Source organism: Oreochromis aureus, linkage group 11, assembly GCF_013358895.1.
Source record: "Oreochromis aureus strain Israel breed Guangdong linkage group 11, ZZ_aureus, whole genome shotgun sequence".
NCBI classification, from domain to species: domain Eukaryota; kingdom Metazoa; phylum Chordata; class Actinopteri; order Cichliformes; family Cichlidae; genus Oreochromis; species Oreochromis aureus.
The window spans coordinates 5760930-5782443 of NC_052952.1; the positions used below are offsets into that span (position 1 = coordinate 5760930).

At 41.1% G+C, this 21514-nt stretch overlaps 1 protein-coding gene across 3 annotated transcripts in view; it reads right to left on the reverse strand.

Moving 5' to 3' along the window:
- The window catches only part of LOC116315277 (vacuolar protein sorting-associated protein 13B), a 298439-nt gene that overhangs the window by 105151 nt on the left and 171774 nt on the right, over nt 1-21514 (reverse strand). For all 3 annotated transcript variants that reach the window (XM_039619055.1, XM_039619054.1, XM_031733531.2), the window contains 2 exons: nt 4872-5075; nt 402-528 (listed from right to left, as the gene is read on the reverse strand). In XM_039619055.1, coding sequence (XP_039474989.1) covers nt 402-528; nt 4872-5075 — 331 coding nt within the window. The remainder of the gene's footprint in view (nt 1-401; nt 529-4871; nt 5076-21514) is intronic.

The following is a 21514-nucleotide window of genomic DNA, read 5'->3' on the forward strand; positions in this document are numbered from 1 at the left end:
AGGAAGTCTCAGAGAGCGGTGCCAGAAAACATCAGCTGTATAAGCAGAAAGGTTTGAACTCTCGGGGTCAAAAACCTCCCATTACATGGTGGACGGCCGATTCCTAATGAGTAAGTTACTGTACGTTAGGAGCAAAATGTAAATACTTTTGACATCTCACATAATCAATGTCTATTTTCATATGAGCAACGGATTGTGAGAGTAATGGCTGCAGTCGTAGTTGTAACAGGTCATGGTCAAAGGGCACAAGAAGAATCTTTGTCTATTCTCAGACTTAAACTTTGACGTTAAAAATATCGATATAATTTTCCCTAGTTCTGGGGGATTTTAACTTCAGAGAATCTGAATACTCACTACAGAAATAATTCATGCGCAAGTTTTCATGTGGAGTGGATGCTCACCTCTGTCTGCCCACTGTCAGGGGACAGATTCTTGCTGAAGATGATAGCTGGAGCAGCAGTGACCCGGACAGAGAAGTCAGTCAGGATCGGCGTGAGGATGGCCCGGCGCTCCTGGTGTCTCCGGATGCTGTACAGAGATCAGACACCTCATCAACTACTATTTTGTTACTGTTGTTCTCAACCATGAAAAATGTATTCAAGCTTTTGTATACCTTACAGAAACCAAAAGGACATTTTATCCTCACTAAAACTCCCCTCCCTTTCTTTACTAATATCTTTTCATGGTAAGTGCTTAAAAAAATCTTTGTGAGATTGTCCCATCTGCCTAGGGGATGGCACGTCAACACCACACAGTCGAAACCACAAAAAGTCTTGACAACAGAGTTTCATTGTCGTGCTGACAGGCAGACATGCATTTCAAGGTTGTTCTAGGTTTTCAGATTCAAAGCAGTATGAGGAAAAGCTAAACTTGACAACAGAGACTTCAAAATTGATCTTCCCCTCGTAGGAACGATCTGTAAGGTTTTTTCCATAACTGAGATTTTTTACATTTCTTCTTTTACACATTTTAGTTGCAAGCTTGAACAGAGACTGAGTGAGACGTTATTTGACAAGTCTCATTTGGGAACAGCTCTTAATTGTATACACACGAACGAGCTGAAACCTTCTCATATCAACTCTCCATTTCACTAATGTTCATTCCCACAATCAAGTCATATTTGTGGGAACATTTGTTAGCAGTAAAACAAATATACAAGTGGGCTTTATAAGGTGGTGTTAATTGCCACATCTGCTGCTATTAAAACAATCAAGCAGTACAGCTTCCAATATTTATAGTTGGCTGGGATTATAAAAGGCCCAGTTTCTAGGTGGCCTTGAGTACAGTTCTTAACCAGAAACAATATCATATTCACTTCTGCTACACAAATGTGCATTACCAGTGCCCTTAAGGGATTATTTTCTGACACATTTCTCTGAGTGGGGAGTTCGAGGGAGGACTAATTCAGAGGTGAAATGATCTGTGAGGCCAATTGGTGTTGGCTAATCTCCCTTCAGACGGGGATTGAAACAATGAGCGTCTCGTTGCAGGGGACAGGTGCTATCATTCACCAGCAAGGCTAGGAGCCCCGAAGCTCGGTTTACCAGTATTATGGAAGTCTCTGAGTGGGCTGGAGAATTCTGTGGTTCTGTGTATGTGCGCGTGCCTTTCAATGGGGTCATTACAAAAACAAAATATGGAAAGATTGACTTTTGTTTCATTCAGTGGGACGCAGAATAATCAGTAAACTGGAATATCAGTGGCATGAACAAAAGGGAAGCCCGCACTGGGCGACTGATAGGAGGGGCGATGGGGAGAGTTCACAGCTCCCTGACACAAGGTCTTTCCTAGCCAGCAACTACAAACTGTAATGAGGACAGATCCTGTCAGTGGATCCACAGTACTGGAATTTCCTCACAAAACCTCAGGAAGCAAACTGAGGCCACTGCAGATCAGCCGCTACTGGAATTAAATCCAAAAAGCAGCAGAATCAACATACCGTGAGTCTAAGGCTAGGGAGAGAGAGAGAGGGTATCAATGTAAAGAAAAAGGAAAAGGTGTGAACTTTAGAAGTGGTGTGTGTCAAAACTTGTTACAACCAAGGTGGTGTATTTCTGTTAATGATTGCAGCAGACAAGTAAAGCTGTGAACTTGGCTCCCCTCTCCTCAGTGTCCTGGAATTTTCTCACACATTCAGCTATGACTTGGTAGTGTTGGTAGCTGAGGCTGAGGCGCAGCACACTGCAGTGCACCAAAGCCCTGCAGAGCTTCTAGTGCTGTTCCTGCTACAGCAAGGGGAGTCACATTGCTTTAGGGTTAAATGGAAGAGCTGGGATGAGACCTCAACACCACTACTGGCTTTGACCTTATCAGCATGACCACAGAGACACACCTGCCTATAAATGTATACCTTAATTATGTAAATGATACCTTAAGGAGTTAAATGGAAAAAGAGGAAACATCAGAAAAGAAATCTACGCTAAAGAAGAATGACAATCCAGTGGTAAGGAGCTAGGAGCTTCTGATTATAAACAGGAGTCAAACTTTAGTGACCTTTACTCCATAAAAGTGGGTGTCAATCCTCTTGAGTGCAAAAAGAACTGTTACATATTAGGTCATACAATCATCAAGTTTGAAACAGAAATCCAGACCCACTCTAGTGTGTCTTAAGAAAGCTAAATCTATGCTAAAGATTTTTAGCATCTTCTGGAGCCCAAAGTGAGAGCCCAGAATGTCACCTCATTGCCCTTTCAGACAATGTGGACTTGGCACTAGGCCCATTGCAGAGAAACATATTGAGTGAATGAAAGAAAGAAAGAATGTGGCTGGATTAAAGATCAGAAGCCCCTTGCTCTTGTGAGCTTCTCTGACACAGTAGTAAGAATGTAAGACAAATACAGGCCCAAGTCCACTACTTAAAAGAGCTATTTTACAGCTGACCTGGCCAGGACTGGAGGATTGGAGACAAGCGAATAAAAACTGGTGCACAGACAACAGAAAAACATCAAGGTGGATTTTAGAGATGACATCCCATGCATATACTCCATTGTCTTCTTGGAAAGGGAACACAACGGTTTAAGAATTTTTATCTTTTCACAATCCAACAAGAAACAGAGGAAGTTTTTATTTTCAGCACCACATCTTACTATAATACAAAGAATCTCTGTGTGTTTGTTTCTGTGTCCATGATCTCTTCATAGAGTTGAGCCACCAAACAGATACACAGATATATCTTAGGTACTTGATGGTTTTTATGTATATCAGATTATATGACATGTTGTGTAGCAACCACATATCAACCGACTATTTATACCGTTATAATACCTTATAAACCATTGCTTTAATTTCACATTAACATTGCACTTATATCCACAAAAGTTAAATAATGCATAACATATTATGATAAATTACATTACTTAGTTGTCACCCAGCAAAAGGCTAAAATTACCCATTTTTAAGATATAAGCAACATTTACCACCCCCATTATTTTTACTTTGCCATTGTGATTAAGTATATCTGTTTGCCAACAGCACAAACAGGACACACAACACTGTAGCATGGGCATGTAGAAGTGGTAATAATATACTGAAAAGCACAAACCAAAGGAAGCACATAAAATCAAGCACTACTTGCTTTTATGAGAAAGTGCGGCAAGATGCCTTTCAGGAAGAAACTGAAAGAACAGAGCTCCCATGAAATAAGTCTGGCTGTCACAATAAAAAGGTCTTATTGGAGGTCTGAGAATCACTATCATGAGTATGTTTTCCAAGACAGTATGATTGTCTTGGACAAGTCTTCCAAGACAATCATACTGTCTCTGTGTGTAATAAATACAATAAAGAAAATACAAATATTCCTAATGAGTATGTATGAATGTTTGCTTGTGTCTGCATTGGAAAGTGTGCCCATCTATGTGTGAAAGGTGTGTGTATCTCAGCCAGCAAGTCCCGATGACCTGAGACCACTCGGTCTCAATCAGGCCCGTGTTGATTTTGCACTGCATTCTTCCATGAGGCTTATTTTTAGTTGACAGGGAACAAATCTGGAACCTTTGCCTATGATTTTGTGATTTTTGGTCCTGTTCCCTCTCAAAACATGAGCGGAAAAAAGGATGTGGGGCCAAACAGGCTGTTAGACTCATGCTTGTTTTAGCTCCCGAGTCTATGAAAAAAGTGACAGGACTTGTAATTATGAGCGTGCATGGAGAGGCTGCATGATAGGGAGCTAACTCAATAACTACACGGTGCAGTGACATCAAGACGAATGATATAAATTACAAGACTTTCTTAGCAGATTAAACACATACACCCACACATGCACCTACCTGACTGGGGTGAAAATATGAAATTTAAAACCAGTAAGATTCAAACTCATAAAAGAAACCAGAAATGAAAATAGTAAAAAAAAAAAGATCAGAAACACTCTTTAATGCCTAGTAAAACAATTTTCTTTAAAAAGCCACACATTTGTAGGCAACTTCATCAGACTTGACCTATGCATATATATTCTTCCCATGTTTACCAACCATCTATAATTTTGTCATCATGTTTGTTCATGCACTTTGCTTTTTGGGGTTTTTTTTTACTTTGGTTTAATTTGTAGAAAAATGCTTCTCATTTGGTTATCCTGGAAAAAGATGCATGTCAGCTGCTTTTCATGAGGTTTCTATTATTTTTCTTATCTGAATCAAAGGTCCAAGACAAGAAGAGGTCAAGCTCTTGATGGGTAAATTAGGTCAATATTTGATCTTTGATAGTATCAATAAAATGTAGATTAATTTCCTCCTAGTGGGATTAGAAAGGGAGATGTGAGAAGCGTGATCAGTCAATTAAAAAAAGTAATTGGTACAGAGGCATCTACCTGTGATACACACACAAGACAGAATTAAATTCGCCACAGCAACTCATGAAACATCCAAGCGGCTCCTGACCTGCTAGCCATGTTCCACTCCAGCGCAGGGTTCTGGGAGCTCCTCTCACTCTCTGCTGATGTAGCTCCTTTGATTCCCTCCTTTTCTGGTTTAAGCTGTTCCCACTGAGCAGTCCCAATGTTGATAGACTGAAGATCGATCTGGTATTGACGATCCTCCACCTCTGAGCCCGGGTCACGAAGGATGCCAAGGTTCAATGCACGACTGAATGAAACAAAAAGTTTGAGTCAGTATTCATATTAGGGCTACTTTGAGGTTTGGCTATTCAGTAAGTCGTCATGTAAGAAGGAAAGAGTAAGACACATTAAATGCAGTTAAGTTTAATTTCACTTGTGCAATATACTTTGCGTTAGATTCAACAAGCAGGTGCCGATGCCAAATAAACTAAATGCAAAAAGAAAGACCCCGGCCTGATGAATAACTCAGACTTTATTTATTATTATACCGAGGTTCCCGCCAAATAAACTAAATGTCAGAATAGACTTTATTTATTATTATAGAGGTTCGGTTGTGTCAGGCTGTACTTTATATGGCTGGTTACGATAAAGTACGTGAGCCTAGGGGTACGCCAGGTAGTCTGTTGTAGTGAACCAGTAAAGATGTTCTGGCTCTAGGCCCTAACCACTACTGACTCCTTCTCTCTGCTTTTTCAGTGGTTTAGTAGCACATTTTTCTTACGGGATGATTTATGACTAAATGTAAGCCCAAGGAGTTGCGCAGCCAGACCTCAGATAAAAAAAAAACTCTACAGGCCTCAGGTGAAATCATTTGCCTTTTATAAAGTTTTGATTTATGCCAGCTTATCACTGGCAGTAAACATTGCTTAAACCCTGGCTGGACAGCATGGTAGTCTGGAGAGTGGCTCTTACTGCCTTTGGCCTACTGTTTCCGTCTCCAGAAACACGGGACTTGTACAGTGTACACCAACTGTAATGTGGTAGAGGAGATGTAGAGATATGTCAGGAGTGGGCAGCGCTGTGTTTGTAGTCAAACTGCTACAGTCAAGTGAGCAAAGACTGTCCCGTCAGCGCCAAGAAAAAGTGATGTCATCTATTTTGCCTTTGAGAGACAAGATCCTGACGAATTCACGAGGCAAAAGTAATAATCAAAATTCAACATCTGCATATGACATCAGGGCTTTTGGTCCATTATGATATGTTTATTTGTGCTGGTGAATTCAAATGAGAGCTTAAATGGTATAAATAAGAGCTTAAAATGGCTACAGATGTAGCAGCAGCATGAGTAGTTTTATTTGTTTCGGCAACGTCAATGGCAATTTTCATATAGCGTTTCCCCTGCTTAGCCGCTCTGGAAAGGTCTCTACCAGAGCGTGATGTTATGACAATAAGCACCAAGTACAAAAACAATGGCAATGGGAGATCAGAGGTGTATAACTGGATTTACTTGGATTTGTTGACATACAAACAAGTGAAACAGATCCTTAATCAACATTTGGAACCACATTTATCAACAGAGTATAATATAAATCAAACCAAGGGCTCTGTAACATTTGGGTGGGATGTGTCAGTCTAGATTCATTAGGGTTTTTGTAACAGTACCTCCATCACCCTCCCCGTGCCTAAACTGTATTTTTCACATTAAACAAAACCACAGTTACCTCATATGCTTTCCAAATTATCTCCTAACGTTAGCTTATTTAGGAGACTCTTACTCATAATCAACATAACATGAGCGTCTGCAGCCAAGTCTCTACATCGCCGAGCTGCAGGGTCATCTTCAGTGACATAAATAAATATGATAAACATTTGTCTTGGTCATGCAGCCAGTGGAAACCGGTGTGATTTAATATCAAAAGACATATTTCAGCAAATCGCAGGAAACGAGAGAGCTTCATTTCTGACAAATGAGGAGGGGAGGAATTTTGGAAGTTCCCCTTGGGGTGCAATAATAATTGAAGCCAGATTTTCTTGTTGTACATGTGGGGGGAAAAACACTGGTGGTTTGACATATTTGATTGGTAATGTGAAGACCACACTGCTTGGCCAAGAGGAGTCGGGGAATGCTTTGGGAAAGCATGACATTCACTCTGCCCACCGTATAACGGACCGACTGAAAGCGTGCAGAGAGAGGCAGGTGGAACACACCCTTCTGCTCTGTCTCACATCCCATTATCAGACATCTGCTTGCCACTACCACGCGGAAAATCTAGAGGAAAATGAAAATAACAAGTCATAAATGACATGCTTTCACAGATGAGGAGGGCAGGGAAGAGAGAGGGAGGAAGGCATGGAGGGGAGGGGCATTTTTCTCAAGCACAAGTACTTAGTTTTGCCCTTGTTCCTTGGCCAACCTTATTTTAATTGCAGGAAAAGACCACAGAAACATTATTTTTTACGACAAAATTCTGCTATTTATAAAAATGGATCAAAAGCTCTGCAATAAGCATGTTCTGTTTCACAGCGTTCATGGCTATTATTTTAAAAAACATCTCTCCCTCTTCTGACACTATTTAAACCCAATTTGAGTCCAAAAAGCCACTGGGCCGATTTTGCATCAGAGCTGAAATATGAAGGCCCCGGTCCAACTTTATTATGGCCCAAAATCAAACCCTCCACCCAACGCAAGCCCTTCAGTGGGAAACAGCAGACAAAATAGCAAAGCCATGGCAGTGTTTAGTATCCAAAATGCAGGACTTGGAATAGGATGTTCACTGATACTTCATCACTGAGAAGAAGAAGAAAACGATGTTCCAAATGCCTTTTACAGGAGATACTCGGATAAATTAATAAAAATGGGCGATTAAGTGCATTTTCTGTTCCTCTGTTTAGCATTCTTTGGGTCTATGCATGTGCTGGGCGGAACATCGGTCATGAATTGTGTTAAGTGGACGTGTGGGAGGACAGAGTGCTTAACGTGAAGCAGATTTGGCAATGGGATTCATGAAATAACTTTACGGGCAAATATATAAAAACGGTTATTATGCACGTTATGTAACGTATATACTGATAAACTACGAGTGACTTTGATGCAAGTTTGCATGAGAGGAGAAAGTGGGTTGTAAGAAAAAAGTAAAATACATAAACATAGTGCTATAGGGATAAAGAATCATTAAGCTAAGCAAAGGGGTGAAGAAGTAAAAAGATTGCTGAAAAAGAGCAAAAGTGGAATTACCATGCTGAGGGCTTGAAGGCCAGCTGTGGTTCAAGGTTGTAAAACAAACCACAGTGGGATCTGGTTCAGGCTCATGGCCCAATGCTAGGAATGTGGGAGCTGTGGGCTGCGCTGAAGCCGCTTGCCCAGGATCCTTTTGGGGCAGGGTGCATCGTGGCCCATGGCTTTGAACGGTCTCTCACCTTCCTCTCTCAACCCCTAGCTACAGATTCCCAATCCCCATCTCTGGCCCAGGGCCAGAGGGCCAGAGGGCCAGGAAGCACCGGGGTAATACCAAGCGTCACTGGCTTCTGGATCTCGTCACTCTGAAACCCGCAATCTGAACCCTCAACCCCAGACCTGTGTTTCACTCCATTTCCCCAACAATCACATGCAATACATGTCTACGTCCATGCTCAACAGAGGCAGGTTTATATGTAAATAGGAATATGGGTGTGTGTGCTGAGAGAGATGGGGCCCTGCTTCTGCTCTCCTGATAAAACATACATACTGAGTAGAAATTTCATTGAGATCTCAAGCTTAATTCGGCAAAGTCAAGCTAAATTAGACTTGTAAACAGATGTTCACAAGTTGTCCGAGTACTAAGTTTTGAGCAGTATATTTAAAGTGAAAGAACACATGCTACAGATGAAATAGAAACAGTGCATGCTTCGGTGTGTTATTTCACTTGGGCTTAACCACTCTTCCAAACACTAAAGTAACATCCAAGAGGCAAACTGTTTTTCTGACACCAGCACGAATACTATCACTCATCCATGAATTATTAAAAAAAAGCAAGTGTTCAGTTGAGGTTTTGATCATCTCTCTCCCTGCCTCCAAATGTTATCGGTCAAACACCATTAGCACCCAGCAGCTCCTCCGTGGTATTTCTGTCGTGGAGAGCTGCCGAGCTCCACAATCAGCTTGCCACGACTCCCATCGGCTTAAACGGAGTCCCACTGGGCTTGTGTGTGTGCCGAGGGGGAATTCATAAGCATTATGATTCATGAAACCAGCAATTACTTAGTAAGTTAAGCACCCCTGCCTACGGTGGTCTGCTCTGAATTGCCAGAAATTCGGCAACTTCTGAGGTGTGGATTTATGACCCCAGTCAAGTCCAATTGCTCTTAATTTGCATCTACCAATTATAGTAATTAAGGCTCCGAATTAGAATGCCGAGTAGCTCTCAGAGCACGAGGGGAAAATGATGTTGTGGAATAAAGCAAGTCAGCAGAATCTAAGACGCAGTCACCGAAGGACTTTAATGACACTGCTACTAAAATGATTTTTGATGACTGGAGCTTTTTCAAAAGGAGTCGAACACAGTCGCAAGAAACAAAATATCCAAGACAACAAAACTAAAACAATGCACCTAATTTGTCACAGTTGGCAATAACAAAATACTTACTTTTTAGCCAAGTACAACAAATCCAATCTTTAGTTGATTGATTTTTTTTCTCACTGGCACAGTACACAATAAACAGAAATTGCTGCTTTCCTGAATTGTGTATTGGCTTTGATGTACTGACAAACTTCCATGACAAAAACTCAATCTATTCTTTTTTATTTTAGCCCAGCAGCATTACTCATCTCCCCTGCTACTCCCAACAGAAGCATGTTATTCATTACGTTGATTGCACTTTAAAGACACTCATACTCGACCAATTATATCATATTTACACAAGATCTTAGGAGGAAACTATTACTTCTATATACAATACAAGCTGGCCTTAGTTCGAGCTCATACCACCCTCATGACAGCGGTACGCGATGGTAAGACGTTAAGAGAAAGCACTACTGAAGACGGGCCTCAGTTTACAATGACATGGTGTATACTAAAAGTCAGTGTTTGCACTTTGATTTCAACATATCATAATTACAGAAGTCATTTATCTCCCATGCAGTTTACATGTCAGAGAATTTATAATGTTATAAACAGTCTGCGTTAGACGTAAAAGTCACTGGATAACATGTGCTCTCCACGATGGCATGTTAAACATGACAGTCTGGCCGGTGTAATTTATAGGCTCATCACGCTCGTAATTCATAATCAGATTCTTGCATCAGATCTCCATGTTGCAGAAAAAAACAAAACAAAAAAAACAAGCCATGCCTTAAGACTGAACAGATATTTCATTTGGCTTCAGCAGATGTGCATTTCATGGAATTCACACACACATTCAGTGACTGCACAAATGAAACTGCTAATCTTTTGTTATATTCTAAGATTTATTATACAGCTCAAAGAGTTTTCTACAGTCATATGGTGGATACTGACTCGTTTATTAACACATTATATCAAAAGTATTTTTAAAGACGTACTTATTGCATATCCTTGGCTACACATCAGTCAGAACTTTGATGCACCTCCAAACTTTCAGTCTAAAGTACTCTGCAGTTTGTCCTGGCTAATAGCACTGCAAGGGCCATTTATTGAAATGCACAGATGTCGTCCTCAACCCCACTGCTCCTGTTCTGCTTCGCCTTAGTCATGGCTGCACGCACGCACACACACACACACGCAAACGGACACATAGCTTGCCTGGTCTGTTTAGCTTTAACTCTGCTCCTCTGTCGCTTCTGCTGCTAGCTCCAAGCACGGAGCATTCCTGGGTAACAGGGACAGTAATTCAGTGACTTTTTAAGGGCAATGACTTCTCATTGGATTTCTTCATACAGCAGGTACATCTGCAAAGGATCTAGTTAAAAAGGCTCCTTGGATCCTCAACAACTGAACCTGCAGACAGGTTGGTCTGTGTGCATATTAGTCCATCTCAGATTCTTTCCAGCAATACAAGCTCGAAGCTGACGCTGTTAATAATTGCATTTGTGTGTGTTTGAGAGTCTACGTGTCACAATGGGACAACCCTACCATTTCTCCCACAAATCTGAATGGGCCAGTGCTTGTGAAATCACTTCCTCTCTTAGCAGTAACAGATTTGATATGCTTCCTCTCTGCTCTGAAAATGGACATAATACTGCTTTTATAAAACATGTCAGGCTGAGTTTCAGCAGTGGGTCCCTGATGCCAAGGTGTGAAGGGAATGCCTTGCTTACTTCCTCAGACCTCAGATTGAAAGCAGATTTGTGTCCCCACCAAGCAATTTTCAAAGTGACGCAATCCCACCACCATTTTAATTTGAGAGGCCTTATCTCTAATTAATCGCTGAACACATTCACAGAATCGATTATTCATAACTGGCTGCAGTAGAGAACATGGCAGGGGTGGTTAAGAATCTGGCTTACCCTTACGTGCAATCATCTTCATCAAGTTAAAGAAGAACAGGCCCATACCTCGGTGTTACTTTTACACCAATTATTGGAAAACTTGGGAGGAGGAAGATTCCAGATCCAAAGCTTGCTACAGGTCTCTGGCAACCCTGTGTGTTCATAGGTCTGACTGACAAAGCCTGAAGTGTCTGAAACCCCTTTGATATATAAAGGATTTAGAATGACTCAGGACCCAAGCCAGTGCAGTTGTAAGTAAAATAAGTGAAGCAGTGATGCATACTGAGTAGAAATACTTCAAGACCACAGCCACTGCACACAACATCAAGACAGACTAGAAGCAGAAAACCGAGAAGTCTCTCACAAAACTGTACGAATGTTACACAGCACAGCGTTCGGACACATAGGCACATGATAAGCATCTAAAATCGAAGTTTACTCCTGCACATAAATAAGTCGTGCTCCGGCAAAAAGAGTGTTTTATGGAGCTGTAAAATTAGGCTCATTTTATGGATCCAACAGCATGAACCACTACCGTTTTTTTCCACTTGATATTGATTAAGCGGTTCAGTATTGCCAAGCTGGTTCACATTAGTACAGAAATAGTTGTGTTGTGTGTATTTTTGAAGATGCTCATTTTTATCTGTGAAAACGAGTCTCTCTGGCAGAGCCTTTGAAGTTGATTACACTGTGTTTACAGCAATTATTGAATTCTGACAAATGTTTAAAGCAGCCAGATTACATATCAAGGCCCTATCCTTCTTCGGACAAAGAGCAAAAACTTTCCTAAACAAAGTCAGGGAAATGATGGCCATATTTGATTAGGTTAACGTATGCTACAGGTTAAGCAGACAGGCTGAACAAACATGTAATTGGATAACTAAAACAGTAGGTCCTTCTCACTGACGTTTGCCTCGACCTTAAACAACATTTTGTTCTAATTCAAATTTCTTTCCAGCAAACAAAAGGCAGAATGAAACAAAATACAACAACTTGCTGCTGGAAGCGCCACACATAAAGGAATTAAAAACGTATGTCTAAATCTCAAGCTTAAAGGAGAGACGGCTCGGACTTTGAGAATACAAGAGCAGCTTAAAAGCCTCTGGTGCTGCCCAGGACTGCAACACTGCAACTGCTTTCTCGTGAGATAGTATCCAAATACTTTTATGTCAGCGAGGAAAAACAGCATAAAATAATTACAATAATCTGGGGCACACATGCTTCCTACATCAGCTAATTCTTCCTCCTCTGCGAATGACTGTGGAGCCAATGTTTATAATTCTGAAGCGGATCTCAAATTCATCCAGACCTCCAAGAGTATTTACACAAAGTGACATTTCTATATGGGAGATTTCCCCTTTCCCCTCACTAACTGAGGAAATCACACGAGCGGAGAGTACTCCTGTACTTTTTGAGTCATTCTGAGTTGTGAGTGTAGGGAAAGTCAAGGTGTTACTAGGTTAAGTATTGCTGGGATCCCCTGCATCAACTAGCAGAGTGCTGAAATAGCGTTTCACAGAACTATAATAAAGGCTGTGTTCAATCATTCGCACCTGGACCCACCATACTGTACATGTGCAGTGACAGTGTTCTCTAAGAATCAGCACGAGACGAGCCGTTTCTGTCTGTTTGGTGGCAAAGACCTTGTTCCAGGACAAAGAACACACGCAACGTGAGATACACAAAATGGGGAAAAGAACCGAAAGGGTGGGAAAGAAAGATGAAACTGTTGTGTGATACACAGACTGAGTAGAAATATTTAACTCATACAAGTATAGAATGAATAGAAAATCAAAAACCTGCAACATCTCATCTCTGTTCAGTCTTTCAGTTCTTGTCCACATGTTTTCTTTACACAGTTCCCAACAAAGTCACTTTTTTTGTCTTTTAATAGCCTCCGTCACTCTCCCCTCTCCTCTCTTGCCAGTCAGTGTTTTGGTACAGTGACTCCAGAACAGTGAGAAGGAAGTGGCCCCTGCAGGCCAGGCTCCTGACAAACCACAACTCTAAACAGGCAGTGCTGTGAAAATATGGCATTCAAACAACACAATGCCAAAGCTTCTGACCGCCATGCCGACATCCTAAACAGCTGCAGGCACAGAGAACGTTGAATAGGGGGAAAAAAACAACGGGAAAAGAAACACGTAGTAATAATAAAAAAAGTAGCAGAGAGGGGGAGATTAAAATCAAAAACATGCAAAGTAGATCTTCAGCAGTGTCTGAGTCAAGCTAGTAACTGGACAGGGCTGCTTTTTAAAAAAACACAACAACAAAAAAACGGGGAATAAAGAGATGAAAAAGATCTGATGCTAACACAACAGCCCCCTGTGACTCCATGGATATCTGAAAAACATATTGGACAAATAGCATGCTGTGCAGTCAGAGGCTGCGGGGAGAGAATGAAAAAATGGAGTGAGGGATGGTTAAGGAAGGAAGGAAGGAAGGAAGGAAGGAGTGGAACAAGTAGTGCTTCTGTTGAGCAGAAAATCTGTGCAGAAAAGAAGTCCAGGTGTAAAGAATTAAAGGAGATGGCACATCAAACAGAGGTTCACTGTGCCTCTTTCCTGTCGCCCTGGTGGCAGGAAATGCTCTAAAGCATCCTGTGAGCTGACCAGAGAGAGACAGACGAGAGGGCGCAACAAGAAGTAAAGTGGAAAGTGAGGAACAGACGAGGGCAAATGTAGAAAATGTTCAACAACATCCTGCAGAGAAGTGGGAGATTAGAGGAGGGAGAAGCACATGGGAAGAAATAATGGAGAAGGGGGAGGATATAGGGAATGCTGCAGCAAGAACAGTGCAGAGGAAAAAGGAGAGACTAAGGAGAAGTAGAAAAAGCTTCGAAAAATGCCCTTTGAGATGACTTGGCAAATCTGTGCATTGGATGTTTTTGTGTTTCAAATATGTGTGTGTGTATATGTATACATATGTATAGCTGAATATCTCCAGCTGATAAAAAAAACATCTTCTGCTTAAAAACTATTTTGCGGCTTTTAAAAACTATACAATACCAGCCCATTACTGACTGCAGATAATGCGAGACCTGAAAAAAAAAAAAACACTCTTAAAATCCCTGCTTAGATTTAAGAAGAGGAGATGGAATAAAAATCAAGGGAGGACAAGATTGCTCTAAACACTGGCTCATCTTCATTACAGAGGAATGAAGGGGAGGCTTTGCCAACAGTTGGACATTTCATTTCAGCATAAAAATATGGAGCAAAGCATATTTGGTTCAGTTAATAATTTTTGCCCCGGTAACATGTGCGTAACAAGAGCAGTGCGATGATAAATTGACATGGGTGGGGTTGCTGATTGGAGGGCTGTTGTGCATGTGTGTGTGTCTGTGTGTGTGTGTGTGTGTGTGTGTGTGTGTGTGTGTGTGTCTACACGGGTGTGTGATAAGTTATAGAGGGAAGACAGGGGACCACACACCAAAGTTGTCTATATGATGGCTTCACATTTCCCTCAAACCTGCAGATAAAGTAACATGACTGACATTCAACGCTGAGGTGAGTTCAACCAAATACACACAGCAAAGTGTCCACGGCAGCCTCGGGAATCTAATCTACTGTGTCTGATGTCTGATTTCTGTAGAACACAACTGATGTATGTACACATTCATAATAACTCAATGGCCTCTCTAAGTGAAACAGATCGTTAAGCTAAAGACCTGGGTTCCTATGCTGGGACTATAGCTTTATATAGAGAGAGATATAGATTTATATACACATGCACACATGCTCACATGAACATAACTCAGGACCACATAAAACACTGAATTTGTTTATTTAAAAAGATATGTTCTCCTTCTAAAATCAAAGTGAAAATAGAGTTGTAGAGGGAGTAATTAAACACATTAGTTTACATTATATACATTAAAATAAACTATTCGAAGCAGTAAGGACTATTAAAAACTGGTAAAGACTGGGAGGAGGAAGACAAATCTAAGCCCACTTTAGTGCCAGCTTCTTGTTCTTTCAAGACTAGCTGGGCCTCCTGGGGTTGTAATGTGCCTCTTGTTACACAAGCATTAGGCAATTATGCCACTGGTTTCTTACTGGCTTCCCAGAGCCACAGCAGAGCTTGTGGCTTCACACATGGACATTTGAAAGCATCTGCACATTCCTTCTTTCTTGAGGTCGACTTCTTTTTTCCCCTCTGTTGTACTTCAGTTGGTTCTGCTCTGGTGTGATGTTCGACTATGTAGCCCATTGATAACTTTGGCGGGAGACTACTGACCACACACATACACGCGTGCACATATACATGGGTGAATCAATAGAAAAAAACAAATGTGTGTAAATGTTTACAACCTGGTGGCCACATTATGTTGTAAACCTAATGAGCACCACAATTATAAAAGTGGATTTCAGAAACTATTCTATTATGGAAGTAAACTACTGATAATTGTAACAACACTACATTTTAGCTACATGTAGCTTCATTACTATAAGAAAAAAGGGGCTATAACTCTACCTCCAAACGCACTTTGTAAAACCTCTTTGTGTATCTCGACACATGGCTCAAGTTCAGCTATTTCTGTGTTAATTTTATGGAGGAAAAAGAAACTAGACAAAGTGGAGACACACTGACTGTCAATACTGTATTTCTGAATTCCCCTGATAGTCCACCTGGCCCCTGCTCCTGCTGTGTGACTGGCCAGTCTGAGTCTCATTGTCATTAAAATGACAGCTTCAAACCAACCACGCAGGATGCTAGAACATCAACATGTCATGAGCAGGCAGAAAAGGAACTAAAACACAATTATGCACAAGGCTGGGGTTTGACTGCAAATGCACATTTTCAGGCACACACACACACACACACACCAGAGCTAGAATGTGTATATCGCAGGCTGCAGTTGAGCACAGAGCTTCCGAGGCAGGGTGTATTCTTAGAACCCTGATATCCTGCTTCAGGATGAGCCATTCACACACACACACACACACACACACACACACACACACACACACACACACACACACACACCCCCCAGCACAATCATTGAGGTTGGATCCCTGTGGTCATGCGGTCAACCCCTGGATCAGGCCCTTTATGAGTGAAGGACAGCTGAGGCATGATCCCTCTTGCCTCTGTCAGCATGCATCCCGAGCTGACTGACAGCAATATGCCAAAACACATGAACAGTTTCCGGGAAGCTCTGCATTAAGGTCTGTCACCTTCAGTGCCACTGAACAAAGCATGCTGAAATCCATGGTGCTTCCAACACAAAGATGCAGACAGATGAGAGGAAAAAATGATCTGCGCTGTATCTGTACGGCTGTTTCAGCTTTATATTGAAAAATAAAATGGAAGGGTTTAATGAGTTCATTTTGGGTGTTTGGGGAAGTATAGTGACATACACTGCATACTTTTAGCGTTTATTCTTTATAAGGAGATTATATTATATTCTTTTTGTTTAACTCAAACCCTGCAGAAACGCATCTTACCTATCCTCAGATATCTTGTTCACAGAGTTGAGATTTTGTTTCTGGTAAATGCTGAACCCTTTCATTTAAAAAGTAACATGTTTAAAATTAGCTTAATCTGAATAAGATGCATAAGCAGTTCAGGAAACGAATACATGGATTATAGACTAAGGGGACAGTTTTGGCGACTTTACCCAAAATAATAACAATGTATCCCATTGGAACAATTCTATAACGAATTGACTGGATAGCTGTTCAAACTTTATTAAGACCAAAGTGTTGGCCCGTTTGTTCCTAAGACAAACGGGCCAGCATCACTATCTCACTGTGCCAAAAAAAGAGGAGGAAAATAAGCTGTGGTTTACTTGTTTGATTCCCTTGTGGTGAGTCCTAATACTCCCTTCTCTCTATCTTCTCCCCTTTTTTGCACACTACATTGGAGTCATATGCATAAATGGCCATAAAAATGTATAGCTGAGCCCAGGCTGGGGTTTTCTCCCTCCTAATCTCCCTAAACCTCTAACTGCAGGCCGAGGAATACAAGTGTTGTGGTACAATCTTCTCACAGAGTGGAGGGCCTGAGAATAACATCACAGAGGCCACAGATATTTATGGAATGAACCACAGGCTGTACACAGAAGTCAGCAGACACCACAACACAGCACACAAGATGCTGTATACAGCTCCCTGCTCATAGGCAAGACGCTGCCAGCTAAACAAAGTGCAATGCTGTCGTCAAAAACTTATCAATGACATAGACAATAGATATGGGGGGACAGAAAGAGGGATATAGGTTAAAAATGCTGTATTTTAATAAGCATTTACATTACTTTCCTTTGCAATAATCTGTTCAATAGTCTACTGTGGGACAGAAAAAAGGATTTCTGGTTGTCAGCTGTGACACTGTGGAGTACACCCTTAAGTCAACTATCATCATCATAGTTTGACGCTTGAACACAGTGGTCAGCTACTCTGGATCACAGATCAAGAATCAAATCCAGTGCGTCAAATCTAGTGTCCTCTGCTCTACTTTCAAAACATCAGCTCTGCAAACAAACCAAATCTTCCCATCTCATTTACAGTTTTACAGGCAAACAGAATTTTCTTCCTTTTCATCAAATCAACTGTGTATCTGATGTGTTTGTGATAGCGTCTGGGAGTTAGAGAAATTCTTCCATGACCCCAGTTGCAACAGCAAATACTGAGAAATATCAAATTATCTAAAAGAAAAAAAAGAAAATGGGGGGAAATAATCGAGAAAAAGCTTCAGTGGCTGAATCTAAACTTCCTGTTCACATTACAACCTGTTGTCTGAGAACTGTTTCGACGTGAGACCTTCATCCTACTCCCAGTCTCATTTGTCGACTCTGTGCAGGCTATCCTGTCAGATTCAAAGCATAAATTCTAAGGCAAACTTTAATAAAAGGGGGGCGTATGATTTACTCTAGGTAGTGTCTGTCCCCATTTTTAAAACAATTTGATGCTGCATTAATTCTAAACGTCAAGGCAATGTGAAATATGTCCTCTGCATTTACCAGCACCAGGTGTTTCATTTGCTGGAATGACAAAAACAATGTTTATTCTGGCTGACCCTCCAATCCCTGCTTATTTTATCTTCTTTTTCTTGAGAGGAGAGAAAGAGAGAGAATAGATGTATATCTGAAGTAAGAGAGCAGAAAAGAGATCAAAGAATAAAATGGAGCTACATGATTTAGCGTTAACCAAGAAAGTTTTATGTCTAACAATTTCAATTACACTGTCTCATTCCTCTGCCTTTAAAGCCCAAACAGAACACCAGTGCTGTTGTTTCACGCCATCAGCCACTTCACCTACGTTTGCCTGCAGGGTGGATCTGCTGTGAGAATCTTCTGTTGGTTGGCTGCGGTTCAGCATGCTCACACGGATCAGTGGCATTTCCCTTTTACGTCAATAACAGCCTAGACTGACCATTATTGATTACTGAAGTACACCATAATGCACTATAACAGAATGCAGATAATCATGGAGTATCAAAAGGAATTGGTATAAAAACATGTATTTAAGCCAGTCATAAAAGAAGCAGCAATGACATCAATATACACACATGAACTAACTAAAACATCAAAACAGCTACTTAGCCAAAAAAAAAGAGAGCAGTGCAATTAAAGAGATTTAGTGAGTTGGTCTGGCTTTTGCCCGCAGTTTTGTGTTAATGACATACTGAAATTTTTTCAAAAAAATTAGGAGTGAAGAGTGTATACTAGGAAAAGATGATCCAGTATATTTTTACATCTTAAAACTAAAGATGAAAATAGATCAAAGAGAACTTTGATTCAAATGGTCACGTCTGGCTGGGCAATCCCCACAGACACCGTTTTTACTTCCTAAAATCGTGCTCTGTGTAGAGATAAACTTTAACAGCAGGGACTAATTACACCTAAGCTTCCTTAAACAGCAACAGAATTTTGGTGCATAAAAGGTCGCCTCTATGAAAGCACCTGATTGTTTAGGTAGGTCAATGGAGGTGTCTAAAAGAATCATGATAAAGAGTCCTCTTATTCTGGCGAGATATTACGATTACTGCCATCGTAGCTTCTGAACCGAGTTCATCATTAAACCTGCTCAGCAGCCAGGGAGTTTTTAAATGAACTCAGTGTATATAAGAGTAGGTCCTGGGTGTCACTGTGTGTGGCCTGAGAAGCTCCTCTCCGCTGCGGCAGCGAGGCAAAGCTGGAGCACTTTTCGCTGGTGTAAACAAACGGGGAAATGGGGCACTTGGCAGCCGACTAAAGTGAGTGATGAGGCAAGTGTGCGCTGAAGCATCTAATGAATCATTTACTGGGAATGCTGGGTTTTATGAGCAAAAGACAGATGAGGAGGAAGACAAGAAAGAAGGAGACCAGCTGAGAGCATAGAAAAAGAATTACTTTTTTATGAAAAGAAAAGAAAGTTGGTGAGCTGCAGCTGTCATGGAGACACCTGAGAAGATCGGTCAATGTTTTACCCCAACGTGAGGATGAGATTAGAATATATAAAAATAATCTTTCTGCTAGCGCAGCACCAGCAGCATGTGAACCTCACTGAATTTACTGAGGTGGCTGCTGACGCTGTGACAGGTTTGCACCTTTGAACAGAGCTGCTGTACTGAAGGCCTATAAGCGGCCGTATACTCTGCTACGTTTTTACTCCAAGGAGAAACAGAATTGCTACCTCTGCTTCTACAACTGAGTGAACAAATATCCAGAGTGGTGAGTGAAAATGCTCTTTATTATAGGACATACACAAAACATCTTGGAATTGTAAAACTTTTTTTCCCTTTGGCAACTTGTATTCCTTTATCACTTCATTCACACACTCCCATCCATGGAAAGGATGCTACTGTGGGAGATGGGTGCATATAATGTTCTGCCAGGGAATTTTATTAGTAACAGGCAACGTCCTGGCTTCACTGGGCTGTGTTTATCTGTGGAGGGGAGATCCCCATCACAACCACTTATTAGGACATATATGTGGCTTTAACCAGGCAGCCATTCAACAGCAATAAGGAGCTGGGTTACTGACCACAAGGAACTGGGAGTGGGACCATTTTAACCAACACTGAAGCAACCGAGAGAAAACGGAAGACAGGAAGGAAATAACAAATACAGATAGAAACACAAGGGAAAAGAGAGACATTCAGCAGAAGGCGGTAGCATGAAGAAATGTCATGTTCTGGAAACTCCGTGTGGAAGAAAAAGAGACAGGAGTACATCATGTCCATTGATACAGCCACAACATGCTGACTAGACTCTGTATCACCGCTCACGCACAGCTTTCCCTGCCGTTACCGTAGAAACATGAGCGTCTGCACAGATCAAAACAAACAAACAAAAAAAAATGTGGCAGCTGGATGCTTCATAATTCTCCTTTGGAGAGAGCATGAGGTAAATGAATATGTGATGGAATCTAGAGCTGTGTCCTCTACATGTGGGGGTGGTGGGAAATACGCAGGATATTTTAAGTCTCAAACACACGCATACACATGTCCAAACATGTGCAGACACACAAATGCAAACAGGCACATGGAGAAGGCAAATAATATTTAAATCGCTTCGGTGCAAAATTTTAAAGGTTTCATTTAACAACAACAAGGAGCAAATATTAAGGGTAAGTCTTCCTGTCACTGATAAATGAGGAGAGCTTCTTTGTCTCTTTCTATATTCTCAAAGTAAGAAATGAGTCATAAAAACACAAATGAAAGCCATGTGTAGCCATAGTGAGACTTTAAAGATTAGCCCTCTTTCAGTCAGGGATGTCTGGTTGCCCTTTCAGATTTGCCAAATAATCTGACAATCATGTATGTTTTTCATTTCTGTTTTCATCTACAACAGTGGTTCTTAACCTTGTTGGAGGTACCGAACCCCACCAGTTTCATATGCACATTCACTGAACCCCTCTTTAGTGAAAAATAAAATATGATTTTTTTCAAATTCAAGACATAGATATGTTTTTTACTGGTGCACAAAATGAGCCGTGCATGTCACGGCGGAGGCTCTGCCGAACCCCTGAGACCGAACCCCGAGGGTTCGGTGAACCCAGGTTAAGAACCACTGATCTACAACAAAGGATAATGAGTGCCATGCATGTTTAATATACAGTACTACTACAAAGTATGCACTTGGCTTTATCAAAAATGTATATAATTTAAAATATGAAAACACTTCATTTGTTTTTTAATTTAATATCATGTTAAAAGACTAATTATCTTGGTATTTCAAAGTGGTTCCCCAGCATAGAAGAACCTTTCAATTCAATGTTCCCTGAGTTCTAAAAACACATCTCAGTGGAAAAAGGGGAGTGAAAGATCGAAAGAGAGAAAAATGGGAGCAGGGAGTGAAAGATATGAAATTTTACAGAGGC